This window comes from Cyprinodon tularosa, unplaced genomic scaffold, assembly GCF_016077235.1.
Source record: "Cyprinodon tularosa strain WSP-4 unplaced genomic scaffold, ASM1607723v1 ctg6, whole genome shotgun sequence".
In the NCBI taxonomy this organism is placed as follows: domain Eukaryota; kingdom Metazoa; phylum Chordata; class Actinopteri; order Cyprinodontiformes; family Cyprinodontidae; genus Cyprinodon; species Cyprinodon tularosa.
The window spans coordinates 1,172,840-1,199,000 of record NW_024039340.1 but is presented as its reverse complement, the minus strand read 5'-3'; the positions used below and the strand labels follow the sequence as shown (position 1 = coordinate 1,199,000).

At 40.4% G+C, this 26,161-nt stretch overlaps 1 protein-coding gene across 1 annotated transcript in view; it reads left to right on the top strand.

The window, feature by feature from the left end:
• Positions 1 to 25,898, top strand: part of tonsl (tonsoku-like, DNA repair protein) — a 31,175-nt gene extending 5,277 nt beyond the window's left edge. Inside the window, exons 8-28 of the mRNA XM_038307076.1 lie at positions 1,671 to 1,822; positions 1,913 to 2,065; positions 2,154 to 2,279; positions 5,898 to 6,096; positions 6,201 to 6,256; positions 6,339 to 6,428; positions 10,089 to 10,161; positions 10,259 to 10,422; positions 13,728 to 13,851; positions 13,938 to 14,179; positions 14,272 to 14,758; positions 14,838 to 15,031; positions 17,203 to 17,309; positions 17,475 to 17,631; positions 18,695 to 18,773; positions 18,869 to 19,176; positions 21,078 to 21,249; positions 21,429 to 21,604; positions 21,698 to 21,771; positions 21,879 to 22,012; positions 25,585 to 25,898. Coding sequence (XP_038163004.1) covers positions 1,671 to 1,822; positions 1,913 to 2,065; positions 2,154 to 2,279; positions 5,898 to 6,096; positions 6,201 to 6,256; positions 6,339 to 6,428; positions 10,089 to 10,161; positions 10,259 to 10,422; positions 13,728 to 13,851; positions 13,938 to 14,179; positions 14,272 to 14,758; positions 14,838 to 15,031; positions 17,203 to 17,309; positions 17,475 to 17,631; positions 18,695 to 18,773; positions 18,869 to 19,176; positions 21,078 to 21,249; positions 21,429 to 21,604; positions 21,698 to 21,771; positions 21,879 to 22,012; positions 25,585 to 25,787 — 3,470 coding nt within the window. The 3' untranslated portion in view covers positions 25,788 to 25,898. The remainder of the gene's footprint in view (positions 1 to 1,670; positions 1,823 to 1,912; positions 2,066 to 2,153; positions 2,280 to 5,897; positions 6,097 to 6,200; positions 6,257 to 6,338; positions 6,429 to 10,088; positions 10,162 to 10,258; positions 10,423 to 13,727; positions 13,852 to 13,937; positions 14,180 to 14,271; positions 14,759 to 14,837; positions 15,032 to 17,202; positions 17,310 to 17,474; positions 17,632 to 18,694; positions 18,774 to 18,868; positions 19,177 to 21,077; positions 21,250 to 21,428; positions 21,605 to 21,697; positions 21,772 to 21,878; positions 22,013 to 25,584) is intronic.
• The last annotated feature ends 263 nt before the right edge of the window (positions 25,899 to 26,161 follow it).

Below are 26,161 nucleotides of genomic sequence, written 5' to 3'. Positions count from 1 at the left end.
TACTTTTGCAAATGGATTAATCTGTCGATTACTTTTATTGATTAATTGATTAATAATCAGATAGTAAAAAGGTTCCTTATGGAAAATTGTTTGTGAAATTAAACAAGGTAAAACTAAAACTTTTCTGCTTGATAGAGCATATTGGCAGACGAAATTTTTTTTAAATCTTAAATGCAAAATGTTTTTTTGTATTTATATGTATATGTATTAGGGATGTACCGGTTTATGAAAACCGTCCGAACCGTTCGGTTCGACTGTTTTGGTTCGGTTCGCGTGTGTTGCGTTCGGTTCATGCGCTGCTCCTTTTTCTCATAGGCGAAGCGTTTACACTCCAGAGCAGAAGGTGGCGGTACGACCAAAGCCAACCACCAGTAGTAAACAAGAAGAAGAAGAAGAAGAAGAAGCGAAGCAGCGTAGCCGGGTGTAGCAGAAAAAAATCAGTTGTTGTGGAGAATTGTGTGGGTATGGCGAGTGGGAAAGAACAGGAGTTGGAAGACGCGCCAGCAGCACTTTATAGGTCTGCTGTATGGGACCACTTTGCATTTGATCGTAGTGACCTACGATGACGGCGGAAAGAAAGTTGTGGATAAAAGTGCAACAGTGTGCAAGCATTGTGCAACAAGTTGTGTTTATGCTAACAGCAAAACGACCAACATGTCATGCTAACCCCGAAATCCCACATACTGCGTCAGCGTTCCGCCCCGCTGCGCTCCAGACCGCCTGCACAAAGCAAAGCATACAGCCTCTACTGTGGCTCCTGTCCGCTCCGCTCTGAGTTCCTTGGAGATGGTAGAGGGCATGCGCCAGATGATTAAACATAATTACAATTCATTATTTATTTATTTTTTTTCATTAATTTTTATAATTTTTATTATTTTTTATTTTTTTTTCGGCGTAACAATAAACGTATACCGAACGGAACCGAAAACCGTGACCATGAAACCGTGAACCGAACAGAACCGTGGATTTTGTGAACCGTTCCACCCCTAATGCATGTATGTGTGTGTGTGTGTGTGTGTATATATAGATGTATGTATGTATGTATATATATCTCTCTCTCTATATATATATATATATATATATATATATATAGATACATAAAAATAAGAATTATATATTTTTAGTTTCCAGTTAAAATTTAATTGATTACTGAATTAGTTGATGATTATTTCAGTAATTGCTTAACCGATTAATCCGATTAGTTGTTTAAGTCCAAATGTATACTGATTTCAGATTATTAACATAATATATAAGATATAAATAAATAAGAAGTTACAATATGAAGTCAAACGTGTGAGTAAAGGTAGTTCATTTTTTTGAGCAGAGTTAATGCATATACTCTGACATAGATTGACCTCATTTTAAGGACAAATTACTCCACTTTCAACTCTTTTTTTTAACTGCTTTTAGGTAACTTTTTATTTACACCATTAAGTATGTAAGTTATGGCAATTTTTTTGTAATTTTATTTGTGGTTTTCCATTGTTCTTGCAACACAGATTATTTTTTTTAACATAGTGTTGCTTTTTAGAAATAGAAATTAGAACCTAAATGATTTTACTACAATAACACAGTGAAAAAAAATATTGCTTATGGATCCATGGATGTTTGGGCCATCTATGTTTTTTAATCTTTTTTATTCCTGCTATGATTTGCTTCAAATTCCACAGCTGATAAGGGTTGTAAACTAGAGGAGGAGCTGTCAGAGGATCAGGGCGGCAGGCTGGGCTCCCATCAGAGCGTGGAGCTGTCCGAGCAGCTGGGCGATCTTTGCTGTAAAGTGGGATGCTACAGCAAAGCTCTGGAGGCCTATCGGGCTCAGGTGAGACATACCAAAAAACAAAAAAATGTAGTTGGGTTTTTACTTTCTCTGCTGCCATTAACTGGATTTCATTGTTCTGATGCGGTTTAGCTGAAGGCTGCTGAAGCTTTGGGGAAACCTGCACGGGAGCTGGCTGTCATCCACGTGTCCCTGGCTGCCACCTACACAGACCTGAGGCAGCACAGCAGAGCAGTGGAGCACTACAGGAAGGAGCTCGCTCTGCGCCAGGGCAACCTCACCGAGGTGATCCTTCATAGCACGCAGCCTCCTCTTTAAAGGACACTTTTACCATCTTTTACTTGTTTTCACTTCAGACATGTTTCTGATTCAGGAGTGCAGCACATGGCTGAACATTGCGGCAGCTCAGGAGGAGAGTGGATGCATGTTGGAGGACATCGAAAGCAGCTACAGGTCGGCCCTAAGCTGTGCACAGGCGTCAGGACAAGCCAGGCTTCAGGTGAGTTAAAGAAAAGGACTTAAGCTGAATGGAGGAGGGCAGCTGTACCTGATGTTTATTAGGGGTGTAATGGTGCACCTTAGTCACGGCTCAGTTTGCACTCTGATTCTCAGGTCCCAGTTGGATGGTTGTCGGCAGCAAAAACACAAAAATAATTATTTATTTTGGGGGAAAAAACAAGAAAGTTCAAAACTAAACAAATCCCTCAAGCTATATTTAAAAAATAAATCCTTTTTTATGAACAAAATAAGTGTTAAACTGCCCTTAATTTGATGCTAAATTAAAGGCAAAGCAAAACTGAAGCCTTTAATGACTTCATCTCTGATTATATTATTTTTTTTATTCAATTTAATTCAAGTGTTTTTCTTTACTTCCAATGACTTCAAGAACTTCTAAAGTTGTTAACTCTAGTTTTGTGCAAATGTGATTCAAATTAAGGCACAAAAATAAACTTAATGTTTCAGTAAACAAATTGTTTTGCATATATTTACTGTAATGATAGTTAATGACTGGTGTTCTGATGTTACGCACACGATAAATAAACAAGGAAATAATAGAGAAAAGCAACGACTCGCCAGATTCATTAAAAGAAGCTGCTTAAGTCCAAGATTAAGAGTTGAAAAGTACAGAAAGCATTAGTTGCCAAGAGGGATAAGAGACGAGCTGTGCTCAGAACACAATACAGGTGCTGGTCATAAAATTAGAATATCATGAAAAAGTAGATTGATTTCAGTAATTCCATTTAAAAAGTGAAACTTGTATATTATATTCATACATTACATACAAACTCATATATTTCAGATGTTTATTTTGTTTAATTTTGATGATTACAAATGACAACAAATGAAAATCTCAAATTCATCATATCAGAAAATTAGAATATTACTGAAGACCAATAAAAACAAAGGATTTATAGAAATGTTGGCCAACTGAAAAGTATGAACATGAAAAGTATGAGCATGTACAGCACTCAGTATTTAGTTGGGCCTCCTTTGGCCTGTATTACTGCAGCAATGCGGCGTGGCATGGAGTCGATCAGTCTGTGGCACTGCTCAGGTGTTATGATAGCCCAGGTTGCTCTAATAGTGGCTTTTAGCTCTTCTGAATTGTTGGGTCTGGTGTATTGCATCTTCTTCTTCACAATACCCCATAGATTTTCTATGGGGTTAAGGTCAGGAGAGTTTGCTGGCCAATTAAGAACAGGGATACCATGGTCCTTCAACCAGGTACTGGTAGCTTTGGCACTGTGTGCAGGTGCCAAGTCCTGTTGGAAAATGAAATCTGCATCTCCAAAAAGTTGGTCAGCTGCAGGAAGCATGAAGTGCTCTAAAACTTCCTGGTATGTGGCTGCGTTGACCCTGGACCTCAGAAAACACAATGGACCAACACCAGCAGATGACATGGCACCCCAAACCATCACTGACTGTGGAAACTTTACACTGGACTTCAAGCAACGTGGATGAAGTGCCTCTCTTCTTTTCCTCCAGACTCTGGGACCTTGATTTCCAAAGGAAATGCAAAATTTACTTTCATCAGAGAACATGACTTTGGACCACTCACCAGCAGTCCAGTCCTGTTTCTCTTTAGCCCAGGCAAGACGCTTCTGACGCTGTCTGTGGTTCAAGAGTGGCTTGACACAAGGAATGCGACAGCAGAAACCCATGTCTTTCATACGTCTGTGTGTGGTGGTTCTTGAAGCACTCACTCCAGCTGCAGTCCACTCTTTGTGAATCTCCCCCACATTTTTGAATGGGTTTTGTTTCACAATCCTCTCCAGGGTGCGGTTATCTCTCTTGCTTGTACACTTTTTTCGACCACATCTTTTCCTTCCCTTCGCCTCTCTATTAATGTGCTTGGACACTGAGCTCTGTGAACAGCCAGCCTCTTTAGCGATGACCTTTTGTGTCTTGCCCTCCTTGTGCAAGGTGTCGATGGTCGTCTTTTGGACAGCTGTCAAGTCAGCAGTCTTCCCCATGATTGTGTAGCCTATAGAACTAGACTGAAAGACCATTTAAAGGCTTTTGCAGGTGGTTTGAGTTAATTAGCTGATTAGAGTGTGGCACCAGGGGCCATCAATTTTGAACCTTTTCACAATATTCTAATTTTCTGATATGATGAATTTGAGATTTTCATTTGTTGTCATTTGTAATCATCAAAATTAAACAAAATAAACATCTGAAATATATGAGTTTGTATGTAATGTATGAATATAATATACAAGTTTCACTTTTTAAATGGAATTACTGAAATCAATCTACTTTTTCATGATATTCTAATTTTATGACCAGCACCTGTATTAACACTAGTATTCACTAAAGCTACCAAACTGTTTGCTGATTGTGTTCAGTGCTAACAATCTTTTCAGGTTAAAACGGATAAATTAAACACTATTTACCCTTTATTGCACAAGCTACCTTTTTTGATCACTTGCATACCCCCCCACCCCCCAAGTGAAGTCTAGAAGCACAAGATCTATATCCAGCCATTCAGCAAAGATCCTACTAGCTTGCTGTTCATGTTTATTTGGCATTTGACGAATTAGATGAGCCCTTGATTTCTGTTACCTACTGTAAATTAGGTTGAAAAAAAGTTAAACGGCTAATTGAAAAGTTAAAACGTAAAGTAAAAAACATAATTAAATTTTTTTTATTTATTAATACTCTAAGGTTATGCTGTTTCTTTCACACTGGGAGTGTTTTTCATTAATGTCTTATAGAAGCACTTTTGTTCTTTTTCTTAATATATTAGGGCAAGTAGCCTTTTCATGAGATAAACTTCTGCTATCAAAATATATATATTTTAAATGTTAAAAAAGTAATGGGGTCTTTTCCGGGATTCAAATAACACTATTGGCTTAAAGTGTTGATTTTCACAATATTTCACTGAGTGGCCTATAAAGACTTTATTCCAACATGAACTGTAGTTATGGGTGTTTTTTCTAGGCATAATATAGGACTGTAGATAACAATAGCATGCTGCTTCTGTAGCAGTGAAAATACGACCCTCAATCAGTCTGTCTGAATCGATTAATTGGTTTAATCATGTTTAACTTATTATTAAAATAACCGTTAACTAATTTGGTAATCGAATTGCTACTGAGAGTAATAGTACAGACTCTTAAAGGGGCAATTTTGCTGAAAGGATCTCCAGCTTACAGCAGCATTTAAACCCAAACAAAAATTTTACAATTTTTCATTTAAGAACAAATCTTTAAAAAATGGCTAAAAATGCATATACCCCATTTACCCCTAAAGGTTAATCCCAGACATGGTCGATGTAAATAAGGCCTCTATACCCCAAACAGAGCATACTCTGACTAGTCTGAATATAATCTTATCCTCTTCTACCTGAACAGCTGTAGGATAGGAGCAACAAGAGAGATGAGGAATCCTAAATGTCTCCTTTTAGTTAAGGAGCTTTATTATGGATTTTTTCTCCCCAAAGGAAATAAAAAATGCTGTTTGATTCAAGTGTTCAAGGCCAAGGTGCATGGTTATGGCTATGCAACACCACTTTTAAACATATAAAACCTATATAAGCTCATTAATTTCTCAGTCCCCTCAGGCGACAGGATGCGAAAACCTGAAGTGTCAATGAAAGCTGCCTTTACTCCCACAGAAACGAACGCTGCGGCTCTGGCTGGCGTCCCAGAGACGGCGCAGCTCGGTGAATGCTGATGAGACCGAGGCGAGGTTGCACGAGCTCTGCTCCTCAGAGGGCTGGGATCCAGAGGGGAGTGATGGAGAGGAGGATGCAGAGGAGGAGATGGACAACAGCGAACCTCTAGACGACAGTGATGTCGTTCTGTCAGACTCAGGTAGGGGGCAGCGCTCTCTCTCTACCATCCAAAACAAAGAACTCTCAGCTAGAGAAGGAGCATTTATCTCATGCTTGTCCTGTTTGGCCTCCTGTTGATTGTAGATGATGATTTGGAGGGTTATGACAAGATGGTGTCTGGAAGGAGGAAGACAGGAAGGGTGAGGTGCACAAGCAGACGTTTCTCATTTATTCTTAGTTTTTACATGTATTTTCTTAACTTTTTATCAATCTCTGCTGCAGTGGAACAAGAGGAATGAAAAGGGAGAGACGTCCCTCCACAGAGCATGTATAGATGGGAACCTGAAGCAGGTCCAGTACCTGGTGGAACAGGTGAAACATCACTTTCTCTAGTAAATCCCTCTCCACTGAGCTGATAAAATCGATGAAAAGTTTAAAGGTACATAGTCACATTATTTACCTGAACAAAAAACCATTAGATTTGGATACAATCAGGTCATTTCCACCAAGCGTCCACCCTGATAGGGTTTAGATGGTAGTTTTTAAGGCTAAACAGAATTCCAGCACTGGGTGCTCCATGAGCAGACATAAACAGAATTGGCACCATCTGCTGGCAATAGTGTAAAACATCAGAAAGCCTGATGGCGACAACTGAGGCAGTTACTTAACAGCGCATGACTCGAATTTTGTTTTTTTATCAGCGCCGATCAAATTCCATTTTTTTTTTTTATGAAGAAACAAATGATGCCATGTTTCGGTGCTGAAACGCATCATGGTGTAATAATGGGGGTGGAATAGTCCACGATTTTCCAGCAGTACACACACGAGAGTGTGGTGAGGTCAGAAACCGTTGCTGCAGTAAATGCAGCAAGCATAGCTAACAGAAAGCTCTCTACTTCCCAAAATGCAATGCAGGTCATTAACCCTGCTGCAGTATTTGTGAGGTGAAGTACAAGGTCAGCGACGGGAATACTTCAGAATGGGTCGAAGCATTTGATCACGATAAAGATTTTCACAAGGCTGAGGATTGTGCAATTGTGCAACAGCCTCAGATCTAAGGCTACAACGTCCTGCATTCATCACCGTTAGCAACCGTTAGCGGCTTGTCGTTAGGCAAGGTTAGATGACTTTTGCATGACACTGAAAATGGGTACCGTTAATTACTGACAACGTTCCATTTTAACCCAGGATTTTGGACTTTTCCTCAGTATTTTTCGCAACTTTGCCATTGCTCTGGTTACTTGGTGTTGTCGTGGGAAAAAAAGTATTCAACTATTCACCCTAGTTAAATAAACGGAGATCGATGGATTTCACTCAGTCGGCACATTTATTCATATCTTTGCAAAGAGAGAACAGTTCATCATACAGCCCTAATGGCACAGCATTCTGCTCTGTTCTGCATGAGCAGGGTTCGTCCCCCCCTTACTTAGAACACTGCAAAAGTAGTCAAAGTCAAAACAAATAACTTTGGTTAACAGTAACATGTAGTGTTAATTTTACCAGCCATTTTTAAATTTAGTTTCAATTTTAGTCCAGTTTCAGCATCGCTTGTTTGTTTTTATCACATTTAGTCGACATCCCATTTTTTTTTAGTCTAGTTTTAGTCGACTATAAGTCAGAGCATTTAAGTCTTTATTTTAGTCCAAGAAAACATAATTTTATTTGTTTATTTTTAGTCAACAAAAACTGTCAACATTTTAGTTTAGTTTTAGTCAGGACATCATTTTAGCCTTTTACTTTTTTGTCAGCAGATAATATTTAACATTCCCTAAAATTATTTCACATTTCAACATTTTCTCTCATCTTTTTGATAAAATAACACAATTTTAAGGAACACATGCAGACATGGAAGATGTTCTGACAATATTTGCATATTTATTTCGAACATTGTTAAGGTTCAAAGACACAAACACAAATGCTTGCATTAAAACAAATAAAATACACCTGACAAAGGAAACAAATAAATAAAATAAAGTGTCTTATGAACTTTACACAAGTGCTGGCTGTTTAAAGCTAGTTCACATAGAATAATAAAATAAATAGATTTGAGATCAATGTTGTGAAAAAAAAAACTCCAACTGATACAACAAAAGTGCTTTCCTGCCTGCTAGTTCACATGGTTTATAAAGGTACAGTATTTAAGGTGACTTGCTAGTCCTGAGAGTCAGCTTTGTATTTGGAGTTGGCAATTAAGGAAGCTTGTATAGCTGGCCTGTCACTGTTTCTGGATGGCTGGTCTTTATTTACCGAACTGCATTTTCGTCTCGTCTTTATTAATCCACGAAAATTATTTCAGATTTTCTCCCAGTTATTGTTCATTAGTGGGGATTTTCGTCTCGTCTAGTTTTCGTTCGGTGAAAAATGTGCGTTGACGAAAATATTTTCGTTTAGTTTTCGTTAACGAAATTAACAATAGTAACATGTTATGAATAAACCTTGAGAAAGAATCTAGTTTGTTATGGGAAGAAGCTATGTCTCGTCTACAAACACCAGCCTGCAGAGAATTGTGTGGCCTTGAGAGAAACAGACTGAGTGAAAACTTTTATAGTGAGTAAATAGGATAAATTAATATATAATAGAAGAGAGATAAAAATTTTCCGACAACAGTGTTATTGTAAATAGACACTGAAGGACTTTATTCAATAAGAAAGTGAGCAAAAAAAAAGAGGCTTAAAACACAAAAATTACAAATAACACTCCCAACAGGATGCAGAATTTTTTTTAGAAAACTTGATATGCGGCTAGAGTGGGCTGCTGATTGGTATGAAAAGTCCTTTAAAGGTATACTATGCAACCGGTGTTGATTTTCCAGCGAGGCTCCCCCCAGAGGGCGAAAGTATAAGTGCACTGTCGTAAATATGCTCAGCTGTTCTCCTGGTTTCTCCGTCAAGCCAGGCGCGGTTGTTTTGAGCTTAGCAGACAGGCGAACGCAACGAATGACTAATGCTGCGTTCACACGGCAGCTGGCGCGACAGAAGCAGCGAGTTTACATGCAACGTAACGTCAAGGCGCAGCAAAAGGTCCCGCGGCGCGTTTTGAGCAGAAGGCGCAGCACGTCTGAGCAGCTGAAGCAGCGCATCGGGCGCGTTTAAGCATCTGACGCAGGGAGAGAGACACAGCGCTGATGATCTCTCCTCTTAAACAGTTTATTGACGCCTAAATTAACTTAAAATGCAGAAATCTGCCGGCAGAATATGCAGTTTGGATTATTTAGATGAAAAACACCTACCAGCTGCCGTGGTGAACCGCGAGGAGGCGACCCGGCCAGAGGCTGCTGATGAAGGGATCCATACTGTCGGCACACCGCTGGTATGTGGGGGTCTGAGCGGCTCCGACAGAAAAAATATTGTAAGGGAGGATGATAATCTGAATGAACTGACGGCACTGATTAAGTGAGAAAATACACCTGAAAACGTAAACACATATGAAAACTACTTTATTCCCACTGATCACAGCAAATATAGCTGCAAGGCAGAGAAAGGATAGTGAAGCTCCGCCCAAAGCGCGTCAGACACACTTTTGCACCGCGCAGCCAGAGCAGCAAAGCTGCTTCAGCCGCGCGTCAGAAATAACTGGTACAGGCAGCAAAAATGAAGCAGCAGACGCGATTTTGCTGCTTTTGCTGCGTGAACGTAGCATAACTGCACAAAGATCGCCACTGTGCTAGCAACGAGAATGCTGTTAACTGGGGGGGTGTAGCAGTTCTCGCCGTAAAGCAAGACTGACTCTCACGAGACTTCTGAGCCTGTGGGTGCGGGTCGGTGCTCCTGCAATTGCAAGTGCAGTATTTCCCCCACAGACCACCAGGGCGGCCGAGAATACCTTTGTTCAACCTGAAATGACTCATTTAATCATCCAAAACGTTATGGAACACATTAATTAACTGAAAAATGTTGCATAGTGTGCCTTTAATGAGTCTCTGCACCTTTAAGCTTCTCGTCTGAGCTTTTCAAATATTGTCTCAGTTCAGATAATAATGTTTACGATGATCTTTGTGATCATGAGGGTAAAACATCAGTGTTTGGTTGTCAGGGTCACCCAGTGAACCCCAGGGACTACTGCGGATGGACTCCCCTGCATGAAGCCTGCAACCACGGTCACTATGGTAACTCATCCTTTACTGGCTGCACAGCTTGTGTTTTGGGGGGGAAATATCTTTACTTTGCTCACTGGGTTCCTGTATTTTTTTATCTGTTTTGCAGATATTGTAGCAGTTCTGTTGGAGCGCGGCGCTAACATCAACGACCCCGGCGGGCCGCTCTGTGAGGGAGTGACCCCCCTGCATGATGCACTCGCTTGTGGAAATCTCAAAGTTGCTCAGCTGCTGGTGCAGCGAGGGGCTTCTGTCACGATTCGCAATTCTAAGGTTTGTGTGTGTGATCTTTATCGGTACCTTTTTTTAAAAGTGAACATTATTAGTTGGGTAATCTAATCAGCAATGGTTTGCAGTAAAATGTTTTATTCTGTGAGAATATCGGAGTATTTTCAGTCTGCTGTTACCATATGATTAAGGAATTTCAATAAAAAGACATTTAGACCCTAAAACATTTTTTTAACGGAGAACAGTAGAAAACAAAAGCTCAAGATTTCTGAACCAAAAAAAAAAACTATCTACATTACGGATGCACGATATAATCGGCCCCCTATATCGGTATCGGCCTGTATCGGCCTTAAAACTTAATATCGGACATCGGCCACCCCACCGATATTTAACCCGATATTTGATCAGCTTCTGAGTTTCTAAAGTCTAAAAAAATAAAAAATACTACTTCTTCTTCTTCCTCAAAAACTTCTAAAGACGAGGGAAAAAATATTGATACATTAAAATATCCCAATATCTTCATATGCTGATATATTGCCATTTAAAAACACCATATCAATCTCTTTTACTAATTAAATATTGCTATATGTCATCGTTATGCTACGAAATCCCCCGAAAATTCATGAAATGTTGCCATATTTTTATATGTTGATATATTGATGCGGTATCAATCTATTTTACTAACAAAATCTCACAAGAATTTGCAAAATATCACGAGAGTTTGTAACAAAAAGATGAAATTTCACGAGATTTTGAAAGTAAAATAGATCGATACCGCGTTTTTAAAAATCTATTTGATATCAGCATATGAAAATATATTTGAGTATATTATTTTCCAAAGTGTCAGAAATGGATAACAAAACTGCTATTTTCAATGACTGCTTATTTTTGTCCAGCTTTAACATCGGTATCGATGTCGGTTATCGGCTACATGAGTTAAAATATCGGCATATCGGATATCGGCCAAAATCCCAATATCGTGCATCCCTAATCTACATCAGTGTTTTTCACTTAGCTGCTGGGGGTTGCTGAGAACGCTGCGGCATGGAGGGAAAATCAAAAGCAAAAATAAGACATAAGAGCAAAATGGTGCGTATTGCTGAAAAATCTTTATCACAACAGAAATCTTGTCATCAGATCAGTCTAAAGAAAAAAAAAAAAAAAAAATATATATATAATATAAATATATATATATATATATATATATATATATATATATATATATATATATATATATATATATATATATATATATATATATATATATATATATATTGGGCTTAGATAAGAATTACACTACTTTTACCATAAATTTTTCTCATTAAACCCTGAACACAACACGATTTTGCATCGATCTGACAGATAATTGTGTCATGGCCTTTAGCGAAAAGTCCGGTCGGCACGTAATAATCAATGGATCATTATTTACACCTAAAACTAATACGTTCGCTGTGATTTAATGAATTTAACTTTAATCAGTAAAAAAATTTAAATAATTTTCGTCTCAATCACTGAGCCCGGGAGCGTCCGTTATTGCCTAAATCTAGTAACCCCTCCCTCCTGCCATCTTCCAGCAGTGACGTCACGGTGCGGTAAGCTTAGCGCCATTCTCCCCGCTTTACAAGTAAAATCAATGGGAACTACTAGACACATCTGCAATCAACAATTATTGAAGATTTCCAGAGGACTTCACCATTGAAATTCACCAGAGCTATAGTGAAACTGACAATGCCCACGTGCATGGCAGCTGGATGTTTTAATGAGTTACTCCACCTTTCTGATTCACGGACGGGTTGGTCGTTGGATCGCCAACTTGAAGAGGGAGGATTTGCCATCGAACTTCTGGTCAGAGAAAAAACACGTAATATGTAGCCAACATTTGGAAGAAGAATGTTTTCAAGATGACTTGGATAATAGCGCGTTGTGACAAACACCAGATACAGCACTGGGACTTGATCAACAGCCGATACCGCACCGTGAAGTCACAAACCAGTAGGTGGCAGTAGTGTTCTTTGACAAACAATGTGCTCCAGTAAAGCACTTTCAAATGAAAATTACTCTTAATTAAAACACTTATTGAAAGTATTTTTAGGAGTTTGAATCCAGAAGGGCTGAACACACCCAACATGATTTTCTGCAAGGGGATTTGCAGAAATTATCTCAATTCAATTCAGTTTATTTCTATAGCGCCAATTCACAACACAAGTCATCTCAAGGCACTTTACAGTTCAACCAGATCATCCAGTCAAATTGATTCAAAGTTTTCTATCTAAGGAAAACCAGTTGATTGAATTGACTCATTGACTCTTCAGCAATCCTTCACACTAACAATGCTTGTAGCAACAGTGGAAAGGAAAAACTCCCTTTTAAGAGTAAGAAACCTCCATCAGAACCAGGCTCAGTGTGAGCGGCCATCTGCTGAGGCCGACTGGGGATCAATGAGACAGAAGCAGAGACACAAAAAGCAGATGTAAAAGGCGGCCCGGTCCAGGAAACACACAGCCAGGCAGACGAGCTCTGAGCCAACTCCCATGCCAGAGGATGAAGAGAGCACATTCAGCCAGTCACAGTCAGAGAAACAGGACTACACTGGAAAACAGGTCTGTCTGCAACTGAGATAGACCCGATGCCTATTTTAGTCAGACTACGCAGCAATTCTGAGACATTTTCATGGGTCTAATACGAAGAGACACGACGTTTCAGAGTAAATCTCATCCGCTTTTGAGGAAATACAAAATAAAATCTGTCAATAGCTTCTAGCTTTAGCCCCCATGAAGGCCAACAGCAAAAACATAAAAAAATGAAACGGTTTTTTTTTTTGGAATCTGCTAGCAGACCATTTAGGATCAACAGATTGAGATATTGACAGAAATGTTTCTAAAGACGAGACCACATTCACCCCTGTAGATTAAAACCGACATCATAGAATAAATAAAGTCTGATCAGGCATCATGTATGTTTTAATGCCTAACAACCCCTTTAACTCGGTCAGCTCTCCTGCTTAAGGGGAGCTCAGACGGTCATGAAGCAGTGCTCTGGGTCACATGACCTGTTCAGTGATGGATCCATCCCTTTTAAGGTTAGTTTTAGAGAAGGGCAGCCTGCACAGAGCATCACACTGCTGAATGTTGACCTGAAAAAATATTAAATATATCTCACTTTAAGGTAATACTTTAAAGAAAAATTGCACCTGTGGTCTGGTTTGGGTCAACCAGGTTTCAATCTTTTGTCTTTTTTTCCATAGATTCCCAGTTCAAGCTTCTCTCTGGAGCTTCTGAAGAGTCTGTAGTTGTAGAAAACCTGTTGGTAACCCCAACTCTCAATCTGCCATGTTTATTTTGTTTTTTTAGGGAGAGACTCCAATGGACACCCTGCGCCACTGGCAGCGGACTTACAGGAGAGAGCTGGACGAGGAGACGAGGCAAGAATGTCTCTTTACAGAGAGGCTGCTGAAGAAGTCAGCTGCAGGAGGAAGTGAGCGTTTAGCTTAGCTGGAAAATGTTGCTTTTAACACTTCCCTGCCAGGACCTTTAGTTTCTGTTTTCTCCTGCCAACCACAGTTCCTGCTGCCCCCGCTGCAGCCAAGCCCTTTGAGGCCCTGCAGGACAGCCAGCTGTTTGACGCAGAGAACTCTGAGCCTCTGACGCCCGCTGGAGGGGGCTCCTCCTCTAACCCGGACCGACCCAGAAACGGCGACACGTCTGAGGGGAAACGCGCAGCAGGCAGTCCCAGACAGTGGTCAAGCGGTGGCTCGTCGCAGCGCCACAAAGTGCGAGGGACAGAGGGCCCTGTTTTATACGGGGTAATGTTTGGGGAAAGCAAAACAAAAACAGCTATTTTTTATTTTTTTGTGATCTCTAGATGATAAGACCAGAATATTTCTGTGTTGTTTAGATTACCAGCAGCAGCTCAGATGACAGCGACTCAGATGCTCCGGTCAGTCCTCTCCGCCCTGTCCGTCCCAGAAACGCTTTCCCAGCAGCGCCGACTCAAAGGGACAATCCCTCTAACAAGGAGCCTCTGCGGCCCCCCAACTCCTCTGGGGAGGGTAACAGGGAGGCCCCGGCGACATGCGTCTTCCAACGAGACGATTACCATAGCACCATTCGCAGCTTGGGCAGCTCCAAAACTCTTCGTCAGGGTCTTTCACAGCCTCAGTTCTCCAGCACGCCTGCTGTTTCATCCACCAGCAGATCCGCTCTGGTTCCGGAGGACGAGTATCTGGCTGACGACTGGTTGGATGACGATCTGGGGGAGATGCAGCCAAAGAAAAAGAGGAGGCTTCACACGGATCCTAACAGACCCAGAAGGGAAGAGGCGGCTTCATCTTCAGCTGCTAGAAATCAGAACCATCATTTGAACTCTGACGCATCCTGCAGCGGTAACGCTTCAGACTTGGTTTGGAGGTTTTATCGCCTTTTCCTTGCTCATGTCACTTTCCTTATGCTCTATTCTTCCAGGCTCTGTGTTCAGCTCCTCCAGCCGGAGTCTCTGTCTGAAGAAGAACGGCTCACTTAAGCCTCGTCAGGTGAAGATGACTCAGATGCCAGGGATGGTGAGGTTAGGCTCCAGAGAGGTCGGCAGGTCAAGCAGTCCGTCCATTACAGACGATGAAGACACGAGACCTGAGACTCCTCCGCAGATGATCTACCAGGTGAGCTACAGACGGAGCTACTTTTGGAAACGGGAGCTTTTTGTCCTTTTAGGAATTTAACTGAATAAAGAGCAAAGCAGAGCAAGTTTTGGGACATTTACCTTTTTTAACAGTTTTCAAAATGAGTTATGATGCAGGCGGGTTTAGTTTATTGTTGAAAGGTCTTTCTAGATGCATTGAGTCCAACTCTGCAGAGATCCCTGATTCCTGAGGATGCAGGAAAACGTCCTTCTTAAAAGGGAGAAATCTGCAGCAGAACGAAATGTAAACTTTCTCTCAAGTCGGCTGATGCATCAACCGACCAGTATTGGACATTAGCGGGGCATGATTTATCTATTTTTTGTGTCAGTATCCTCTGACACATGCATGTGCTCGCTGATTCATTAGTGCATTCAACATCCATGCCTTGAGATCTAAATGTATAAAAGTATATATTTATTATTCCTTCCTTGGTTAGACGTGAAATGGTTTGTCCTTCTCTGAACCTCTTTTTATCACTCTTTTTATATATATATATATATATATATATATATATATATATATATATATATATATATATATATATATATATATATATATATATATATATATATTTTAGGGATGGAACGGTTTATGAAAACCATCCAAACTGTTCGGTTCTACTTACTCGGTTCGGTTCGCGTGTGTTGCGTTCGGTTCATGCGCTGCTCCTTTTTCTCATAGGCGAAGTGTTTACACTCCAGAGCAGAAGGTGGCGGTACTGCGACCAAAGCCAACCACCAGTAGTAAACAAGAAGAAGAAAAAGCGAAGCAGCGTAGCCGGGTGTAGCAGAAAAAAATCAGTTGTTGTGGAGAATTGTGTGGGTATGGTGAGTGGGAAAGAACAGGAGTTGGAAGACGCGCCAGCAGCACTTTATAGGTCTGCTGTATGGGACCACTTTGCATTTAGAGTGACCTACGATGACGGCGGGAAGAAAGTTGTGGATAAAAGTGCAACAGTGTGCAAGCATTGTGCAACACGTTTTGTTTATGCTAACAGCAACACGACCAACATGTCATGCTAACCCCAAAATCCCACATACTCCGTCAGCGCTCCGCCCCGCTGCGCTCCAGACCGCCTGCACAAAGCAAAGCATACAGCCTCTACTGTGGCTCCCGTCCGCTCCGCTCTGAGTTCCTTGGAGATCGTAGAGGGCATGCGCCAGATGATTAAATTCAAAGCAGCAAAACATGTGGAAATGATCCATGGTTTCCGCGGATCATTAAAAATAATTACAATTCATTAATGTTTTTAGATTTTTTCATAAATTTTTATGGGATTTCGGGGTAACAATCAACATATATTGAACCGAACACCGTGACCACGAAACCGTGAACCAAACCGAACGGTGGATTTTGTGAACCGTTCCACCCCTTATCTATATATATATATATATATATATAGATAAGGGGTGGAACGGTTCACAAAATCCACCGTTCGGTTATACTTATACTTAGTGCTGCTAATATACTTATTTTAAATTGTGTTGTTTTTATTGCTTTTACCCTCTTTACTCTTGATTGTTTTTAATAAACTGTTAAAATAATTGTTCAATTCTGACCAACTAAACATTTTAATCTCCAGAGATTGATTCATCCAACCAATTATATTTCCCAATGTCATTACAGTTGCCATTGAATATCATTGCTTTATCAATTAGCTGTTGAATGTTAATTAATATGTTGCATAAATACACAGTTATGTCATTCAATACCAGCAGCCCAATTTGAGATCAGACTGGATTGAAAAGTATTGACTCTAAATATAGAGAATTGTATCCAAATCAGTTTTTTTTTATGAAAATCCAGTCCTTCTAAATATGACAGAAAGCAAAGAGAAACTTAAGTCATTTTCCTTTTTATATATTTCTAAATAAAGGTTCGATCTCTTTCAGGCCTTAAACTTGCACAGGTTTGTTTAAAGTAATAATTTGAAAAACCCTCTAATTTGTTCATTTTTTTATTTTACTAAAGTTTTTGAAGCAGCTTTAAAATTAAATAATTTAGAATCAGTCCAACACACATGAAGTGTCTTTCTTGGTTGAATAGAATGCATTCACCCTGATGGCTGAGTTATGATTGCTGAGCTGATATTAAAACTTATCCCTGTTATGTTTGTTTCTCATCCTGGTCTGTTTGCTCTCATATTTCAGCCCTTAGCTCGCTGTCCTGCTGCTCCTGCACAAGGAGCCCCGCCCCCACCAATCAGGATGAGGGTCAGAGTGCAGGATGACGTCTTCCTCATCCCTGTTCCCCAGAGGTTTGTTTTATTCTGAATCCTCATCATTGCTCTTCATCATTCAGTTATTTTATATGGATCCTCGTGTTTTTATGCAGTCAAATCTGCCTGGACTCAAACTTGATTCAGGATGTGGTTGCTTTAGCGTGTTTGATGTTAAAGCAGTCATGTTGGGTTTTGTTGCAGTGAGGCAGACTCCTGCACCGTGTCGTGGCTCTGTGAGCAAGCAGCCCAGCGTTACTACCAGAAGTGTGGCCTGCTGCCTCGCCTCTCGCTGCAGAAGGAAGGGGCCTTGCTCTCTCCACAGGACCTGTTGCTGGCTGTGCTGCACACCAATGAAGAGGTGGGGGGGTTAAAATAAGAAAGAGATATCTGCACAATCACATACAACAGGGTTCCTGCGGGTCCTTAAAAAGTCTTAAAAGGCATTGAATTCTTCAAAATGAAATTATGGCCTTAATTGGTATTAAAATGTCTTAAATCAGTCTTTCATAGGTCTTAATTTTTAAAACATCATAAATAGGATTATTTTTATTACTATTTATTTTTGGAATCTAAATAAAACATTATAATTGACCTTTTTTTTTTTTATAAAAAAAAAATAATGGCTCGCCATTATTGGTTGTGTCCCGATAGCAGAACCAATAAAGCGTTGTTGCGGCCGGTGACATTTGGGAGATGCACCATTAACTTTTTGTCTGGAAAATATGAGCAAGTGTAAATGTAACCAAAATTGTCTCCAGCCAAGAGTTTTCTCCATGGCTAAAACCAGGGAACATACATGAGGCTCAGTGGATTTTGTGCAAGAAGTCATTCAAGCTCAGAACGATGGGAATTAAGGCGGTGGAGTCACACATGCGAAGCACGAAACACAAAGCGTCAAAATGGAGTTACAGAGAAACAGCCGGTATTTCTCAGTTTAGTTCCACCCTTGTCTCTGCAACGCCTCCACTTATCACCAAATCAAACATAGTAAGAAAACCATACAAAGAAAAATAGCTGCAAAAAAGACTTAGCACTGGTTATGTTTTGGCTTTAAAACTGATTTGTTTTGTTCCCTGCTAAAACAAAGTTTGTGAATTCAGTTAAATAATTGTTCAAATATATCTGTCATTTGTGTGTTTTTTGCTTTCTTCCTGTATGGGAAGCTTTTCAACATTTGAAACATTAGTGCAGTGGTTTATGTTAAAATAAACCTTTGGGTTAAGTTGTCGCAAGCAGGTTTTTCTTGTGTTTCTTGTGAATTTGGTCTTAAATTTTTATTTCAAGTGGCATTAAAAAGTCTTGAATTTAACTTGCCTTATGCTGTAGGAACCCTGTACAAACATCTAAATTAGCTTGTATGAATCTGCACCCAGGTTGACCTTTGCTAAGTTATTTGTTCCTATTTTAATTGGGTTCTGCAGGTTCTGGCTGAGGTTTCCTCCTGGGATCTCCCTCCCCTCCCTGAGCGCTACAAGAGGGCCTGTCAGAGTCTTGCAGTGGGTGAGCGACTCGTCGTTACGCACAGCCCGGGAATTATTTAGTTTTTATTTTTTTAAGTAGTATTTTTATTATGTTATTATCAAATGTGTCTCCAGACGAGGATAAACGCCTGACCCGGCTGTCTGAGGTCCAGGATGGGAGCTCCTCTGTGTCAGTATGTGGCCTCAGCTTGGCCGCCTCCCCCCTCAGCCCGCTGCTACGTGCCCTCAAACTTCAGGCCAGCCTCACTGAGCTGCGCCTTTCGGGAAACCGGCTCTCAGACGGCCTGGTCCCCGAGCTGGTCGCCACAACCATCACCATGCCCCGCCTCCGGCTGCTCGACGTTTCTGCCAACTGCATCACAGGGGAAGGGCTGGAGAAGGCTGTGGACGCTCTGAAGGGACTCAGTCATCCTGCCTTCCCGGTAAATCTGCTACTGGGCAATAAAAACACTTCTTTAAAGTGCAGAAAGCGTACAGTGCCTCGCAAAATGTTCACACTACTTGTTTGTTACATCCCAACCACAAGTCTAGTTGTGAAACACAGAGATAAAGACGTGCATATTTGTGAAAGTACACGCAGATGAACTTCAGAAGCTTTTTACAATTAAAAATATTTTAAAAATTGATTATTACTTATATCACCAGTCCTTTACTCTGACAGCCCCACAAAAAAAAAAGAATTTCATCAACTTGACTGGAAGGAATGCTTTAGACGAGGCAGTTTTAGGTTTCATTGCTGGGTGTGGAATCTGTTAAGAGAAGTAGTCCTAACTTATTATTTCATCGCTTTTGGAAAATTATTTTATTTATTAGTTTTGTTCTTTATTTTATTTTCTTTATTTGTGTTTCAGTAAAGTCTAAATTTTTCTCCTTACGAAACATTGGTTAAAAAAAATTATCTTGAGGTCCCATCATTGTTTCTGATCTAATGACTCAAACCACACTGGTTGAAAATGATCTTTACCGCATCGCTTGCATTCCTGTCAGTGTTGGTTCAAAGCTCAACTGAAAAATGATAGGTATAAAACCTGTTAGCCAAATATGTTTTATTTTATTTAAGTCATTCAGTCGACAAAATAAACTCATACATGGATGATTTAACCAAGTAAATGTCCCACATGTTAGGTTCTGTAGGGAAGCCAAATAAAAAAGATTTTAACAGAAAAATTTTATATTGGGGTTTCCTCTATCAGGTGGGAAGACTGCTGATCCTTTGGTGAAGATACTGTTTTTTTTTTTTTTTGCTGCATAAACAATCTGTTAATGGAAAGCTGAGTTAAAGGAAAAACCCTGTGTGCTTAAGCTAACAGTGGGAAATGCAGCATCAAAGGAGAGAGCTTCTGTGCCCATGTAAACCTATTTGGTCTGTCAGAATTAAAATGTAAAAAATGTAAATTGTCCCACAATGGGGAAATTTACTCTGCATTAAACCCATCCCCTTGGGGAGCAGTGGGCTGCCATTGTGTGGCGATCGGGGAGCAGTGTGGGGATGAGGGTCCTGCTCAGGGACCCACAGTGGAGGCTTTGGGGGTACATGCAACCTTCTCAGAGCACAAGTGCACTGCTCTACCAACTAGGCCAACAATATTACTAGTAATAATAGAGAAAATCACTAAAATTAAATATTGTGGAATGTTTATAAAGATAATTTAAAAAATATTATCAGCAGTCACCATATTTGTTTTTGGTATTTTCATTTTTTTTTTTTTTGTCAGTAGCCCTGTGAGATAAGCCATCTACATTCAGTGCACAATCAATGATATTTAGTATAATAGTTATTTTTAAAAGGATTATTATCCTTATTACCTCCAACTACATGGCTTAGAACCTCATCTTTCTTTTACAGCCAATCTCAAAGTGCCAGAATCACACAGTTTTTAATAAACCAGTTTGAACATCCTAACATTTGCAAATAAATCTTTTTAGATCAACTACAACATGCCCACTTATTGCATCGCTTTTTTGAAATCTTAAAGGATCTCTAAGTGACATTTAAATTTATTAGAATTTGTATTTTTTAGTAAGGGAGCTGAAATAAGCGCAGCAACAGGTGGGGGAGGGACAACACCGTGTTGTTGCCTGTGTTTTAAACACTGGGAGGAAACTCCTGTCACATTAGCACTTTAAACGTAAGTTTAGGTATTTTTCATGAGGATTCCTGCTTAATGCATGATCATAAAAAAAAAAAACAGGCTGAAATTAGTTATTTATGACCTCTTTCCTCTTGTTTATTTTTGTTTGTTCAAAAAAAACTTCATCACACTTAGTGAGGATTATTTCTGTTAGAAATTCTCCTGAACTTTGCCGTGTTTTTTCTCTGCAGTGCCTGGAGGAGCTCGATCTGAGCCTCAACCCTCTCGGAGACTCGGTGTCCGAGTCGCTGTCCTGCCTGTTGTCCGGCTGCCCTTTGCTCTCCAAGTTGTCTCTGCAGGCCTGTCGCCTCACAGCCCGTTTCCTTCAGCAACACAGGCTGCTGCTTGCTGGCGCTCTGACAGGTACCCCTGATGAGCACGATTGGGTTCAATCTATATTGTTTTCTGTTCAGAAGGATGTTGGTTATTACATAATTATGTAAATCAGCCGAAGATTGAGAAATATGAGATGGTGCCATTTTAATTAAATTAGACCAAACGTCTGCTATTAAATATTTTTTTTCATATCCTTAAACTCTCAGGACTTGGCCACCTAAAGTCAGTATCGCTGTCCCACAATGCACTGGGCTCCACGGGCTTTGAATTGGTCCTGAAGACTCTGCCCATGCAGACTCTCACACATCTGGACCTGTCAGCTGTCAGCAGAGGTCCTGCTGACTTCCCCGCCCTAGAACATCTCACCAAGCTTCTGTCTCAGGTGTGCATGAGTGTTAGGACCACATGACAACCGTCTCTGTCTCACTGTATAATACAACCAGTATGTCTCTCTTCTTGTATTTGTTCTTTACAGGACGAGTGCTCTCTGAGCCACCTGAGTCTGGCGTCAAACGGACTGACGGACAGCAGTGTGGCTGTCTTGGCCAGGTTTATGCCGTGTTATTCTGTTTTCTTTTTTTAACTCTCCCAAACCTTTTTAGGGCTCCTCGTCTTCTGTTCCTCTGAATGCTGGGTCTGTCTTTGTTTTCCTTCAGGTGCCTTCCTTTGTGTCCAACCCTGATGAGTCTGAACCTGTCAGGGAACCCGTCTGTGACCTCGGCGGGTCTCCACAGCATCCTGGCGTCCATGAGAGATGCTTCTCGACCGCTGGCCCTTCTTAACCTTCAGGGTGCGCATCAGTTGGTGCTTTTGCAAAATATTCCTGGATCCCGCTAAACTAAACCCCAGTGCAACATCCAGTGAATATCTGACTGTAAACAGTCCTGTAAGGGTTAATTAGTAAAACCTGAAGCTGAAATAATGTAAACTTTTCTGCATACTGATTATAAAGTTAAATAAGGTAAAAGGCATGCTGCTGTTACAAAGAAAGGTCCAAAGGAAATAAAACTAGAACAGATAAAAACCTGTTAAAATCAGGAAGTTATGTCCCCTAAAAAAAGGCCATTGCGCCTCGGGGGCTTCCTCACGGTTCTTCTCCTGGGAGCAAGTTATTTACTACTCTTAACTCAAACTGGGTAAAACCATATAAAAAAGGACTATAAAACAGGAGCAAAAAAGTAAGAGTTTATTCCAGATCAGGTCGTTACAGGACAGAGAAAATGGAGCTTGGAGCTTGCACAGCTGTGGGCTCAAAAATCACGTCCGCGAGCGTCCGGAAAAGATTGAGCCCTGAACAAGGTCATCTCCTGCTTCTTATAGCTCATGAGTCTATGTGTTGCATCAGGTGGATGCTTAGTTGTGGATGCTTAGTTGGCCTTCCTTCACATTGTGTCCGTTGTCCACAATGTGAAGGAAGGCCATCTACTCTCTCTAATCCGGCTAGCAAAGTAACAATGCATATGATGTATAAAGCATAAACCTAATAAACCACTTTCAAAAAGAGGGATTATTAATAATACTGTTGAAGGGATCCATAACTAGTTGAATATGTAGTTATTTTGCTATTAACTCATGCAGAAAATCAGAATTACTTCAAAAGTTCTACAGCCCTTGTTTTATTTTTCACCAATGGAGGTGGTCATTTTAAACCAGTGAAGTGCATGCTGGGTTGATGATGCAGTTTGATCTTGCTGGATTTGGTCCTACAGAGTAAACACAGGAAGGCTAACATTAACAGCTGTTTTTGTCATCGTGTTTGTCTGGCCTAATAGTTAGGCTTAAAGCTTAGATCAAATGTGATGTTTTTTCTTACCATTTTTTTAAATCTATTTTTTGGACTCCTTCCCTGGTGGTCCCCACTTTTAAAGCCACTGGTCCAGGGAGTCTAATTGGCTCCAAAGCCAGCCATCATCATAAGCTGAGAAATCCTAGCGATTCCCAGTAAATTCTCCCATTTTCAGCATCCTCCAGCAAAGCTGATGCATCTTTCACACTAAATTAGGCAGGAATATTACAATGGTATTGAAATGTTTACAGCATTCAATATGAATGCCTCTCACCTTGTAGGGATGGGCAATTAATTGCGTGTGCAATAAAATAGCAATTTAATAAAAATGCAATTTTCAAATCGCAGAGGCACTCAATTTTAATGCCATTACATTTAGCAAGATTAAAAAATTAGATTAGATGAGCTCTATTGATCTCACAACGGAGAAATTCACTCGTCACATATTTGCATAGAAGTTACAGAAGGTGCAAACAGGGAGGAAAAAGGTGCATTAAGAATAAGCAATATATATCCAGGTATATACAGTATATCAAGATAAATAGGATTAAGGTGCAAGTGTACATGTATTGCACACAATGAAAAAGAAAATAAAAATGAGAAATAAAAAAATAATGATAAATAAAAATATGTACAATCCGGATGGCTTATACAGGGGGAGAAATATTGCACATTCAGAATATTGCACAGTCAATAAATAAAAAAAACTATAATATAGCTGCACAGTGGTTTTTACAGGAGTTATTGTGGTTATAGTATATTATTATAGAGTCTGGTGGCAGCAGGAATGATTTATCTGAGGTAGCGCTCCTTCTTACAGACAGGGTGTCTAAGTCTCTGACTAAAGGAGCTGCTCAGCTCCTCTACAGTCTGGTACAGGGGGTGAGAGGTGTTGTCCATGATGGATGTGAGTTTGGACAGCATCCTCCTCTCAGCCACTTCCTCCACCAAGTCCAGAGGGCAGCCCAGGACAGAAGTGGCCTTCCTCACCAGCTTATTCAGTCTCTTTCTGTCCCGCAACGCAAGGTTCTCACTCCGGCTCTTTAGGTAGCAGTAAAAACGTTTAAAATGGGTTTGCCGAAAAGTCAAGAAAGTTGCAGATCCATGCATGCAAGTAGAAGTAAGCACTTTTTCTATCAAAGTTTCTACTAAAATCTTGCAACAATGGACAGTTTTAAAAAAAATTGAAAGCCTGCAATGAAAGTTCTACTTGGGGTTACTGCAAAGGAAAATCGAAATAAAATTGCAAACACAATATTGGGGGAAAATAATCTCAATTTTGATATTTGGAGAAATCGTTCAGCCCTAACACCTTGTTAAATATAGGTTGATCTGTTGTACGACTCACCCTGGTGATCTTTGAGGAAAAGGATGTTAAGAAAACAGAAATATTGCACGTTAGGGATCTGAGCTACTTATGGCCTTATTTATTTGGCAGGTCCTCGTTTATAGTTATGATTCACCAATACAAGTACAAAGTACCCTGTGATACTGGAAGCTTTCATGAAGTCGATCTTTGATTATTTATTAATACATTTTTTTTGGGAGTTTTTGCGACACTAGTGGCTCTTTTTTATGGACAGTAGGCTGACAGGAAAGGGGGGATGAGAGAGGGGGAGAGACATGTGGCAAAGGACCACAGGTTGGATTTGAACCCGGGTCGGCCACGTCGAGAACTAAGGCCTCTGTACATGGATCGTGCACGCTACTGTTCCACCTGCACATTTTTTTGTTAAATTGTGTTAAGTGAACATCTGAGAGGACTTAGGCCCCGTCCACACGAAGACGAACCCTGGCCTAAACGCACAAATTTTTCACCAAACCAGCCTCTCATCCACACGAAGCCGGCGTTTCGGGGGTCTGTAAACGATCTTTTTTTTAATCCGGCCTTCAGAGTGGGAAGATTTTGAAACGCCGTTTTCGCGTTTCCATCTTTACGCTCTAACCGCATTTTTTTTTTTTTTACACGCATGCGTCATGGCGTCGCCTCTAAACACGCATGCGCGACCAGTATCACAACAACAATGGCGCCGTTGCTGCTAATGCTACTCACCCTGCTGTCGGGCTTACAACAGAATCTTCTTCTTCTGGAATATCTCCAGGAAGAACAGAGCAATATCGACGACATAGTTCAGCACCTGAATTTGACTGAACCACGAAAATGGACCCGCAGGGCCACCATGTATAAATATTAGTGCGCATGCCCAACATTTCGTCGCTTATTTTTGCTTTGGCACCACAGCGCCACTTACAGGCCTGGCATACATTTTGCAGCGTTTTCATGCATTCGTGTGGACGATCACATTTATTTTACGTCTCCGTCTTTACGGCAAACGTTTTGGAAAATATCAGCGTTTCGTGTTCGTTTTGACTTTGTGTGGACGGGGCCTTAATCTTACATCAGTTCTCCACTTTACCATCTCTGTCGCCATTTTCCTTTTCCCTCCAAAATGTATATATGCATGAGTCAGAGATCCCAACCTTTGTGTGCAAAGTGGTGGACACAGGTTTCAGGACGCTTCCTCTGCATACAGGAGCTTCATGAATGACATCCTGTCTCTGTGTTCCTCCACCAGGGTGTCAGGTGTCTGGTCCTTGGATCCATGAGGAACTGGAAGATTTGTCTGAACTGGTGCAGGATCTTCGGCTTTGCTCCCAGGGCTTAAATAAGATGGACAGAGACGCCTTAAAGCAGAGTTGGGACCAGAAACTCCAAGATGGACACTTTGTGAACAGAAACGGCAGGTTTCTGCTCTCTGCAGCAGCACCATCATCATGAGGAGGCATTAATCCACTAAAAATGGACGTCGTCTGTAAATATCTACTTGGATTATTTTATATCCAGCCTGTGTGTGTGTTAGTAAGTGTTGTTTTGTTTGTCCCTTAAATAATGAAAAACTGAAATCGAAATTAAAAAGAAATAAACGGCCAATTAATTTCATTTTGTATTTGTTTGTTTTTTATTCCCTTAATTCTATTTATAAGTCTGTTATAAGTCTGTCTGCTGTATTAAACATTATTTTACGGTATTTTTGGTTATTTATTTTGGTTCAAAGTTTGCTGCAATGCTTGATACCTGCTGAGGAGGTATAAAAATGTGGTTGAATATGCTGAATCATCTAAGCATAGAAACCTAAGGGACGGTGGTTAAAA